The 12,090-nt window shown below is 43.2% G+C and overlaps 1 protein-coding gene and 1 non-coding gene across 3 annotated transcripts in view; one reads left to right on the forward strand and one right to left on the reverse strand.

The window, feature by feature from the left end:
• Positions 1-484: 484 nt before the first annotated feature.
• The window catches only part of DHX33 (DEAH-box helicase 33), a 32,652-nt gene continuing 21,046 nt past the window's right edge, over positions 485-12,090 (reverse strand). For both annotated transcript variants that reach the window (XM_003732979.6, XM_002748303.6), the window contains 4 exons: positions 10,540-10,667; positions 9,632-9,835; positions 7,761-7,847; positions 485-3,980 (listed from right to left, as the gene is read on the reverse strand). In XM_003732979.6, coding sequence (XP_003733027.1) covers positions 3,672-3,980; positions 7,761-7,847; positions 9,632-9,835; positions 10,540-10,667 — 728 coding nt within the window. In that variant the 3' untranslated portion in view covers positions 485-3,671. The remainder of the gene's footprint in view (positions 3,981-7,760; positions 7,848-9,631; positions 9,836-10,539; positions 10,668-12,090) is intronic.
• Positions 2,532-2,591, forward strand: LOC118154329 (U7 small nuclear RNA). Its single transcript, XR_004744198.1, has one exon. It is a non-coding gene; the product is annotated as a U7 small nuclear RNA (small nuclear RNA).

Here is a 12,090-nt window from a genome sequence, read left to right on the forward strand (position 1 = left end):
AGTCCCTCCCCAGAGAAGGTCCCACCCTATACCTTGGGGAAAGAGATGCTGAAGTTTGGAAGCTTCCATAAAAACCCAAGAGGACAGGGTTTGGAGAGCCTCTGAGAGCTAAACACTTGGAGGTTCCTGGAGGGCTGTAGCCCTGGGAGGGGAGCTCATCTCCTTATCCGCATCCTCGGTCATATCCTTTACATTAAACCAGTAAATGTGTTTCCCTGAGTTCTGTGAGAGGCTCAAGTAAATTCATATAACCCAAAGAGGGGGTTCAGATTTAGATTAAGAACCAAGAATCCCACCTTCTCAGGATACACAGGACATATAAGCTACCAAGAAGGTATGGCTTACTAACTCATGATAAGACTAACACTTAATATCTTCTGAACACTCCTGAGTCACAGGACACCTTTATAAGAAAAGAAAAGCTATTTTCTAAACAATTTTCAATGAATAACGGAAAGGAGATTCAGAAAACGAGCCACACACATCATGTAAGATTAGTTTTTAATGGATTTGATCATCGGGTGCAAACTTGAGCATTATGTACAAGAGCTTTCTGTAGTTATTTCTACACAAACAAAAGCCTGAACCTACTTGATTTTTTTCCTCCTCCCTCTAGTTACCAAGGAATGCTATCTTAGATGCATGGCCTATTATCACACTGGTCTTTAAAAAAAAAAAAAAAATGCATGGCCACAGTTCCAGGCAGTTCCTGGTAGCTGGATTTAGGATTTATATATCACAGTACAGTACATAATCAGTTTTACCCACAGTGCAAAACTTGCTTCCATTCAGGCATCTCTTTGCAACTGGCAGCAATGCAGCATTAGGGTTTTTATCCAGGACATGGTGTTTGCAGTCCTGCCCCTTGTAGTAAAATATGTGTTACTCTGGGTGCTGCACACTCCATGATTACTAGAAGGCAAACACCTGAGGCATGCAATCTGGGTGGAGTGCATCTATTTACAAGAAGCAAAGAGGTATCACATCATCAGAGATTTTACCAATGGAAAAAGAGTAGCTGAGGATTATATTGCAGTGTTATTGTGAAACGTTTAACTTTCCTAAGTTTAAAGTGTACTATCCCCTGCAGCTCAATATAAACAACGATTTATTTCTTTGTAGGAATATGTGGAGTCAGATGGGTTTTCCAATCTGATTTAATCCCTGAGCAGCTATGTTAAAAGTTCACTTTTTAAAAAAAGTATTTAAAAACTAAATACTGTATTAAAACTCTACCACAATGTTACAGTGATAAACATATTTCTGTACAGAAACATTAAAGCTACTTAGAAGCTGTTTATATCCTTTACCTCTCAGGAAAAAAAAATATACATTTCTGGAAGCTGTTCAGATACTTAAGCTGGACATAAATTACCCCAAGTTGTTTTTTTTTTTTTGAGACGCAGTATGGCACTGTGGGTCAAGCTGGAGTGCAGTGGAGTGATCTTGGCTCACTGAACACTCTGCCTCCCAAGTTCAAGCAATTCTTGTACCTCAGCCTCCCTGGTAGCTGGGATTACAGGTGTTTACCACCATGCCCAGCTAAGTTTTGTATTTTTAGTAGAGACAGTGTTTTGCCATGTTGGCCAGGCTGGTCTCAAACTTCTCAAGCAATCCACCCACCTCAGCCTCCCATCCCAGTGCTGGGATTACAGGCATGAGGTTATCTGCCAATATTGGCCTCCCAAAGTTCTGGGATTACAGGTGTGAGCCACTGCGCCTGACCACCCCTAATTATTTTTACCAGTGCTATGAATGATTTATTAAAAATATAATACTTTTTCTTACCAAGTCAGACTAAACATTCTAGACCCCTACTGAAAAAAAAAAAAAAAAAAAACCTTTGTGGAAAACTTTTCAGAAAGTCAGCAATGATAACAAGTCAGTAAGTGGAAGAACTCGTTCAAAGTTTAAGAATTCAGTAAGATAAGGTATACAGGAGCTGTCAGATCTTATTTCACCCACATATAACCATTTCTGGCAGACAGTCCTAAACAAGTCAAGCTGAGAGCTTGCCTGCACAGGACCATGGCTAGCGTTGGAAATAAAGACTGAGCTGGACTGGACACACACAACCCTGGACAGATGAGACCCTGGAATGGGGGTGCTCCGCCAGGCCACAGCTTCCAGAGATGGACCGTCCATGAGCTCTGAAGAGCCTCATGGGCAGTTTGGCCCATTTATAAACTATGATTCGTTCAGGAAGAAACGACAAAACACTGTACAGATGTATTTGGACCAAGTAAGCACAATAAAAGAGCTAAATCTCGGCTTCTTCTAGTGCAAAACATCATCTGGGGAAAGACGATTTGCTTTTGAATATCAAATAGCTAAGGGGAACCGTCAGTGCCTTTTCTCTGCTCAGAATATCATAACAGGAAGAGACTGTGGAGATCCTAATTCCTTCTGACAATGAGGGTTAGAGAGAGGTGCCTAGCAGTTAGAAAGCAGCAAAGCCAGATTGTCCCCAAGTCCCTATGAAGAAGGAAAAAATATCACAGAAAATTACTAAGATGCAAGAATAAGTGTTCCAGCACTAGCTCTTTTAGAATTTGTCCGGCAGGTCTTCAAGTCTTCCCTGAACTGCCCCCCGACCCCTCAAAAAAGATAAAGAATATACGACCAGATGTGGTGTGGTGTCTGGCATAAGCCAATGCTCTCTGGGTTCTCACTATGTACCCTTCTCCCCTGACCCACCCCCACCATCTCTGATGAGGGGCCCTGACCGAAAAGAAACAGCCGAAATGGTCCACGGAGTCACTCATGCTCACATGTTCACTGGTGCCTAGAGAAAAACATGGCAACTATGTATGTGGGAGTCACCTACACACGCCAAATACTGAAAGGTCAGTTTCCCATGTCTACACATGACATGATTCAGAAGGTGCAAATCAACCTTCATCCAGGAAGCTTACATGACTCCTGAAAGCAGCTACAGGGACACGCACCGAGGACCAGGAGGATCTTTTACTGGCCTCTGCTTGGAGAAAGACACAGAGCGGTCCACCCACTGAGACATAACTATTCATTAGGGACTGCTATCCCAGGAGGTAAGAGATAATAGCACATCCCTCTGGAAACTTCTATAGAAGTCAGTTGTTGTTCTCCTCCTTTAAAACTGCGTACAGACAGATATTAAACAAGAACCAAGGACAACATCTAAGCTCTGCAACCTCCTGTGGCCCTTCCAGAAAATCCTCCTCAGTCACGAGAACCTGGGAGGTTGCTGTAGTTAATTCGCATCACATGGAAAGCAGGAACATTAAGCATAATGGCTACCAACTCATTGCATGTGTGTCGCGCTCCAGGCACAGTTCTGGGTACTTTCCATTCATTTTCTCTGAACTTTATGAACCCAGTTTTGTAAGTATTATTAATATGATTACTCCCATTTGGCAGATGAGAAAACTGAGGCTGAGGTGTTAATTAAGTCAAAGTCACCCAGTAAGAACCAAAAGCATAATTTTGACGTTTCCAGGTACAAATGATATGTTCATGTCTACATGGTTCAGTCCTTGTCATTGAAGCAAAGATGCTTTCAAGCTCCTGGAAGTCAGGCATGGTCAGCTGATTCCAAGACTTCTCTAAGTGCCAACCTGGAAGCCTGCTGTGAGGACAACTGTAGTCCAGACTCCCAGAGACCAGCAATTCTGGTGGCATCCTGGGGTGGCTCAGTTTCTGGCGGTTCTCAGCTTCCTCCTAAAGTACTCAGGGGCAGCCTCGTACAGCCACTCTGCATCCACGACGCAGAGGTCCCGCATGTAGCACTTGTTGGTATAGAGCAGCTCAGTGTACACGACACAGGCTGGCTTGCAGTGGAAGAGGACAGATGACGGGTGGATGGCCACTGGCTGGTGGGTGTCCGTGGTGGCATAGGTACCATCTGGCTGAAGCTCGGCAGTGTTCATGAAGAGGCTGTGAGCCAGGCAGTGGCGGACACTCTCCATGTCTCCTCGGGATGACATGATAGGCATTGACATCTGTTTCAGAAGAAAGTGAGGAATGGAGCAGACCCCAAATGTAAACCCTGTTCAGGATTACACAGTGTGTTGGGGCAACTGGAACAACTGGGGCAAATGCAGCCCACACTGCGAGCATAACAAAGTGGATTCTGATATTCAGGGTGGTTACCAAGGATCAGCAAGGTCAGGGGAAGAAGGCCCAGCTAGAGGAGGCTGGACCACAAACAGTGGGAGGTAGGGCTGGGAGGGAAATGCTCATATCAGCCACCAGACCACAGGCAAGGTGGGTGACCCACCCCTCACCTACATTCCATCAAGACAGCCCAGAAAGGAAAAGCCCTTCCTTCCCTCTCACTTTGACCATGTCACCATCTCCTCATTCCAATTCACCTTACATGCTGCTGCCAAGCTCAACTTCCTGAAGTGCAACTCGAGTCACTCTACTTCCACTCAAAAACCTTCACTAATGTTGCTACTGCTCCTTGCAAAACAATGCAAACTTCCCATGGTGAAGCCATGAAGGAGCCACCCTGAGCCGGCTCACCTGTCTTTCCTCTCACCGCTCTTCTTTTTCTTTTTTTTTTGTCTCACTCTGTCACCCAGGCTGGAGTGCAGTGGTGCGACGTCAGCTCACTGCAAACTCTACCTCCCAGGTTCAAGCTTTTCTCTGCCTTAGTCTCCCAAGTAGCTGAGATTACAGGCATCTGCCACCATGCCCAGCTAATTTTTGTATTTTTAGTAGAAGCAGGGTTTCACCATGTTGGCCAGCTGGTCTTGAACTCCTGACCTTTAGTAATCTTCCCACCTTGGCCTCCCAAAGTGCTGGGATTATAGGCGTGAGCCTCTGTGCCTGGCCTCACTGCTCTTCTTTAGACACTCCATGATCCCCCATAGTTGGTGCCTTCTCTTTCCTAGCCCTGTTTTGTGATTCCTATCTCTGTGCCTTCACATTTGCTGCTCTTAGTAGAAACGCTGCCTTTGACTCATCAGGGGAAATGTCAGTCACCAGTCAATGTCCTTGCTCTACCGCTCTTGATGAGTAAGTCATGTAATCTTATGTCCCTGGGCACAGATGAGCAGACCAGTTGTGCATACTCTCTTGACCTAAGCTGGCCAGCTTCTCTCTTCTAGGCATCTTTTAGATATGAAACTGGAAACCTGTCAGTCAACTAGGCTCTTAAGTAGAGAGGCCAAGCACAGCAATCACTTGCATGTGGGGAGGTAAAGGTGAGAAGACAAAGGAGACTCGTCGAGGGTACCCAAAGTGAGAGAACCAGCAGGTCCAGAGAAAGCAGCTGCCCTGGCTCGTGCAGGCTTTTTCTAGTTCTTGTGACTCTATTTACTGCCTACAGGTTCTCAGAGATACCTTTTCATCCTTGGAAAAATCTTTCTTTGTCCTTTATGATGGCTGAGGGGTTTTTGTTGCTGACAATCAGCTGATCTATGCCTGAAGAAGATATGATTTTTTTTTTAAGAGACAGGGTCTCGCTCTGTTGCTCAGGCTGGAGTGCAATGGCAAAATGTCAGTTCACTGCAACCTCTGCCTCCCGTGTTCAGGAGATTCTTGTGCCTCAGCCTCCTGAGTAGCTGGGATTACAGGCATGTACCACTATGCCCAGCTTATTTTTTTTATTTTTAGCAGAGATAAGGTTTCCTCCTGTTGGCCAGGCTGGTCTGGAACTCCTGACCTCGTGATCCACCCACTTCCCAAAGTGCTGGGGATTACAGGCCTGAGCCACCATAACCAGCTGGAAGATACTCTTATCTCTTATCTGTCAAGATTTAGCTCAGTTGTCACTGCCTCCAGGAAGCCTCAAAGGCTAACTGGTGGTCTCTCCTTTCAGACTATCAGCTTTACCATTGCTGGCTGAGTGATTTCGGCAAATTATTTAACCCGATTAGGCTCAGTTTCATCATTTGTAAAATGATGTAACAGAATTAATTTTAATGAGGATTTTATCCTTTGGGTCAAGGTCTGAGTTAAAAAAGAAATGAGGAGTTTAAATAAGGGAATCACATATAAAGTATTCAGAACAGTGCCTGAACAAATGCCTCATAAATGACAGTGATTAATTATGACTGCCTCCTGGCAGGGGTCTATGTATTCAGGTCACTGTCTAGATTACCACTTAGTTACTGCGGAGGCAGGAGTGTAAAGTCTCAGGACCTTGACCAGTGCCTGGCATATAATGAGAGGTATCCCCAGCCACTACAGAGTCCTCAATTCAGAAATAGAGAAGTACCATTTCTTCTATTAATAAAAAATTGAGAAAACTTATGAAGCCAAGAGACAGACTGGCAGGAAACTCTTCAAATACAAAAGCAGTTTAAACAAATGTGTAAAAGACAGAACACAACAGGCTACTAAGAGGAAAAACAGCTCTATTGCTAACTATAGGCCGCTGGCATCAGACACAGGCCTGGGTTCCGGCTGTGACTGTCTCCCAGGAGCGTCTGTACTGAGGGGCACAAGACAGAGTTGCTTATGACGGCAAAACCATGGGCACTGTCTCCATGATCAACAGCAAAAGAACACTTGAACTACCCTCTGCCTCTGACATAAAATGTATTATACAAGCATTAATTTATACCATGACAGGTCTTTAAAGCATCATGTATTCTAAGAGGGAATAAAAAGCTAATATAAAACTTTGCGGTGGACACTTTGGCAACATCTAACAAAATCTAAATTCCCCCATTGAGAAATTCATTCTGTGTGCACCACAGCACATATGGAAGAGGATGGTCATTATAATAGAACCAAAATGACATTAGAGGCTTAAATAAATTGCAGTGAATACAATGAAATGCTATGAAGTCACCAAAACGAATGAGACAGACACATGCAGCACTGAAAGCCCAGCCACAGGAAGTGTTCAAGAAATATGTCGCGTGAGGCTGGGTGCTGTGGCTCATGCCTGGAATCCCAGCACTTTGCGAGGCCAAGGCAGGAGGATCGCCTGAGGTCAGGAGTTTGAGACCAGCCTGGCCAACATGGTGAAACCCCATCTCTATTAAAGATACAAAAATTAGCCAGGCGTGGTGGCGCATATCTGCAATCCCAGCTACTCGGGAGGCTGAGGAAGGAGAACTGCTTTTCACTGGGAGGCAGAGGTTGCAGTGAGCCAAGATCGTGCCTCTGCACTCCAGCCTGGAGTGCAGGCTATTATTGTGACTCCATCACAAATAATAAAAAGAAAAAAAGAAATGTGTCACGCGGAAAAAAGCAAGTTGTGGAACATGTACATCATATACACATATCCATGTGTTTGTGTAGTCACACACAGGCACACACACATATGCACAAAAACATACAAACAGAAACAAATTCTAGAAGGATCTGCCTCAAACTGTTAACAGCAGTTATCTCTGGAGGAGCAGGATTATGGGAGACTTTTAAACTCTCTACATTATAAATTACTATTTTCTGCATTGTGTCAGTATTTAACAACTAAGCACTGCTTTTGTAATCTCAAAGAAAATAATGGCGATATTCCCACTAAAAAAAATTCTTATAAAGAATTCTAACTCTGGAAAATGCTTATGAAGATTATAAAACCAAATATAAATTATACATATCATGTAATTTACTATGTAAAAACATGCAATAAAAAACAGGCTATCAGGAAACAGACTAAACTACTGAGATGTGGAATTGTGGGTAACTTTTTTCCTTCTTTGTGAAATTTTCTACAATGAGAATTCCTTTTATAATCACTAGCAATAAGCACTTTAAAAATTCTACCTTGAACAAAGTGACAGCTATGTCACCCAAAGAACACTAGGAACAGATAATACCTTTAAGCAGATGTCCCTCAGCTGTGCTCGGACTTCAGTTACCAGCATCATATTCTTGCTGTTGACAAAATTCTCTTTGCACCAATCCTGAATAGGAGAAAGGGTGATAGTACAACCCATTCATTCACTATTTATTTGTTTATAGAGCTAGCATCTTGCTCTGTTGCCTAGACTAGAGTGCAGTGATACAATCTTACCTCACTGCAAACCCATCTTCCCACCTCAGCCTCCCAAACAACTTGAACTATCTGCAGCCACAACCATGCCCAGCCAACAATCCTCTCATCTCTATGGAGAGAACATAATGACGTTTTTAGAACACAGTTGAATTCAGAGGAAAAACTTCAGGTGCCAAAAAAGGAATGTAGGAAAATATCTTTATATCAAAAAACATGAATTATAAGGAAAAGTATTAATTTAAACTAAAGAAAAACTTCAAGTTTCCCAGATTGGAATATTTGTATCATCATATCCAATGAAAGATTAGAATCTCCAGAATAGATCTTTTTTTTTTTTTTAAGAGACAGGGTTTCACCATCTGGTCTCGAACTCTTCACCAAGCTGGTCTCAAACTCCTGACCTCAGGTGATCTACCCACCTCGGCCTCCCAAAGTGCTAGGATTACAGGTGTGAGCCACCACACCTGGTGAGAATAAATCTTAAAAGCTCTACAAGTCATTAAGAAAAAGATCAACAACCCAGTAGAAAAATAGACAAAGGATATGAACAGACACAGAAAAGGAAATATAAATGCCCAATCAATTTATATAAGGCTTCTTTTTCCCTCCCTTCCCCTCCTTCCTTCCTTTTTTTTTTTTGAGTTGGAGATTCACTCTTGTTGCCCAGGCTGGAATGCAATGGCACGATCTCAACTCACCTCCGCCTTCTGGGTTCAAGTGATTCTCCTGCCTCAGCCTCGAAAGTAGCTGGGATTACAGGCATGCAACACCATGCCCAGCTAATTTTTGTATTTTTAGTAGAGATGGGGTTTCTCTATGTTGGTCAGGCTGGTCTTGAACTTCCGACCTCAGGTGATCCGCCTGCCTCGGCCTCCCACAGTGTTGGGATTACAGGCGTTAGCCATCATGCCCATAATCATCTTTTTTCTTTTTTTGGAGACAGAGTCTCACTCTGTCACCTAGGCTGGAGTGGCAAGGTTTCAGCTCATTGCAACCTCTGCCTCCCAGGTTCAAATGATTCTCGTGCCTCAGCCTCCTGAGTAGCTAGAATTACAGGTGTGTACAACCATGCCTGGCTAAATTTTGTATTTTTAGTAGACATGGGGTTTTGCCATGTTGGCCACGCTGGTCTGGAACTCCTGGGCTCAAGTGATCCACCTGCCTTGGCCTCCCAAAGTGCTGGGATTACAAGCTTGAGAAACTGCCTGGCCCTGGGCAAGTTTTTCAACTACACAAAGCTTCATTTCCATGACTATATGTTTCATGAATATAAAAACTAGTAACAGTGCTCATTTCTTAGGATTATTATACTAAATGAGATAATACATTAAAAAGTGCTTCGCATGGGGCTTGGCACAGAATAAGCACTCATTAATTGGTATGCACTCTCATTATTAGACATATTTACTTTATTAAGCTCCAATTAAATTTTGATGGGTTGGGAGTCACTTAAGTCTTGCTGAATTAAACACATTCAAAACAAAGACCGGAATGACACATCTTCCTTGGTAATTGCCCAGTATTCAGACATTTCTAAAATGATGTCTGGCTTTCGTTTTGTGATTCTTTAGATAATTCAGCTAAAAAGGGAAAACGTAGTATGTATACGCCTTCAGTACAAAAAGGGAATCACATACCAGCGAAGAAGGGAAAGCAGCTGTCACTGGAGAAAAGGAACAAGACAAGGCTCACCTTATTTCCACCTATGTTTTTGAAGGTCCGATAGATGTTGAGCAGGGTAAAGTGATCCCCTTCACTGGATGTGAACTTCTTCCGGACCCCTTGTACTTCATCCCGCCGGGAAGGAGGGTTGTGGAGGATGCTGTCCACAGACAGCAGGGAGACAATGGTTAGGATCTCCTCTGTACAGTGGAATTTGGGGGACAGAAGGATGGTCTGCAAACCAAAATTTAAAATTGTGTAAACTTTCTCCCAGCTTTAGAATACACTATCTCTGCATATTGCTTTTGCAGGTTCCTTTCTAAGGAGTTAAAGGGCAGGTATTTCTGAAACCATGGCTATGTACATTAGTGTTATTTTACTCTTTAATATGAAATAAAACAGATGACTGCCTTCCCTACAGAGTTCCAAATATTTTTCCTTTTTTTCTGAGAGCCTTGATCTGTCACCCAACTTGGAGTGCGGTGGCATGATCTCGGCTCACTGCAACCACCACCTCCCGGGTTCAAGTGATTCTCCTGCCTCAGCCTCCTGAGTAGCTGGGATTACAGGTGCGTGCTACTGCGCCTGGCTAATTTTTTTGTAATTTTTAGTAGAGATGGGGTTTCACCATCTTGGCCAGGCTGGTCTTGAACTCCTGACCTCGTGATCCACCCGCCTCAGCTACCCAAAGAGCTGGGATTATAGGCATGAGCTACTGTGCCTGGCCCAGAGTTCCAAATTTCTTATGGGTAGGACTCTTGACTTGGTATCATTGAATCCCACACTGAACATATATCAGGGTTATATGCAAACTAGGGGTTGGTAATTATTTAAGAGAAAAAGTGAGATTAATCTAGAAGCACTGGGTTAATGGTTCTACTTTGGGATGGCTAACCTGTAATGTACAGAAAGGGGACTGAGGAGAGGGTATCATTTACTTTGGCAAATTTGGGTTCTAAAGGAAATGCTGCCATCTTTCTTCCAATTGGAGTCAGGGTAAGCTGGTCATCCTTATGTTCAAGAGCACCTAACAGGTCCAGTTGGGCAATGGCCGCCTGAATGTGATCTAAAGAAACAGAGACATAAAAAGGAGCCGAAAATCCAGAAAGGATAAAGTTGCAGCTAGTTCAGTATTTCTGGGAGCTTTTGATAACTCTACATCAAACAATAGCAAAACTTGCAACCACCACTACCCCCCGATGCACGTGTTGAAGAATGACATCACTGTCTTCAGTTCAATTCCCTTTTCTTTTTTTGAGACAGAGTCTTGCTCTGTAGCCCAGGCTGAAGTACAATGGGGTGATCCTGGCTCATTGCAGCCTCCACCTCCCAGGTTCCAGCGATTCTCTTGCCTCAGCCTCCTGTGTAGCTGGGACCACTGGCGCACACTACCACGCCTGGGTAATTTTTGTATTTTTAGTAGAAACAGGGTTTCACCATGTTGGCCGGGCTGGTCTTGAACTCTGGACCCCAGGGTATCTGCCTGCCTCAGCCTTCCAGTGTTAGGATTACAGGCGTAAGCCACCATGCCCTTTTTAAGTGACCTGTAATTTGGCGATATGTATGTAGAGTTTGAATATATACATCCATTGACCCATCAGTGTTACACTTATGAGTTTCACCTGTAGATTTACTCATACATTGCACAGAGACCATATTGCCAGAACCAAACACAAAACAATGGAAATACCAGTTGTGTCAGAGGCCAGCTGGGAGGCTGGGAGACAAGAAGGTGAGAAGGACATTATTACTATTTACTATTTTATATTTTTTAAACTTTGAACCTTGTATATATATTATCTATTAGAGAATAAAAAAGCATTTTTAAAGATGTAGTAAATATATATATCCCAATAAGGAATGATCTGTAAAGTGTATTAAATGAAAAAAAGCAATGTGCTTTTCACTGTTTTTTTAAAGCAATTTTGTCAATAGGAGGATGGATAAATGCATTTTCGTTTATTCACAGAATGGAATAGCACTTAGTGTGTAAAAGCATCAACACAAACTGTACAGAACATACTGAGTGAAAACAGCTTAATAAGGAATGAATTACATAAACTTACAACCTGAAACAACAGGTGGTTTAGGGATACATATGCATATAGTAAAATAAAGAAAAGCAAGGCAATTACAAACACGATGTGGGGGAGTGGTTACCCCAAGGGAGTGAAAGGAGGTGAGGGCAGCCAGGGAGGGGTCCTCAGGGCTTCGACTGGGTATACAGGTGTTGGATTTTAATCATTCCTTACCCCTCTGTATCTTATTCTTTTGTTTGTCAGGATTTAGCAATGAAAAAAAAATCAAGCATGGAACAGTGCTCAATGTGTGTTGCTATTTGTGTTTTAAAACATACTACATGCTGAACATGGTGGCTCATGACTGTAATCCCAGCCCTTGGGAGGCTGAAGCGGGAGGACCACCTGATGTCAGGAGTTCAAGACCAGCCTGGCCAACGTGGTGAAACCCTGTCTCTATTAAAAAATACA

This window comes from Callithrix jacchus, chromosome 5 (assembly GCF_049354715.1).
Source record: "Callithrix jacchus isolate 240 chromosome 5, calJac240_pri, whole genome shotgun sequence".
NCBI classification, from domain to species: Eukaryota; Metazoa; Chordata; class Mammalia; order Primates; family Cebidae; genus Callithrix; species Callithrix jacchus.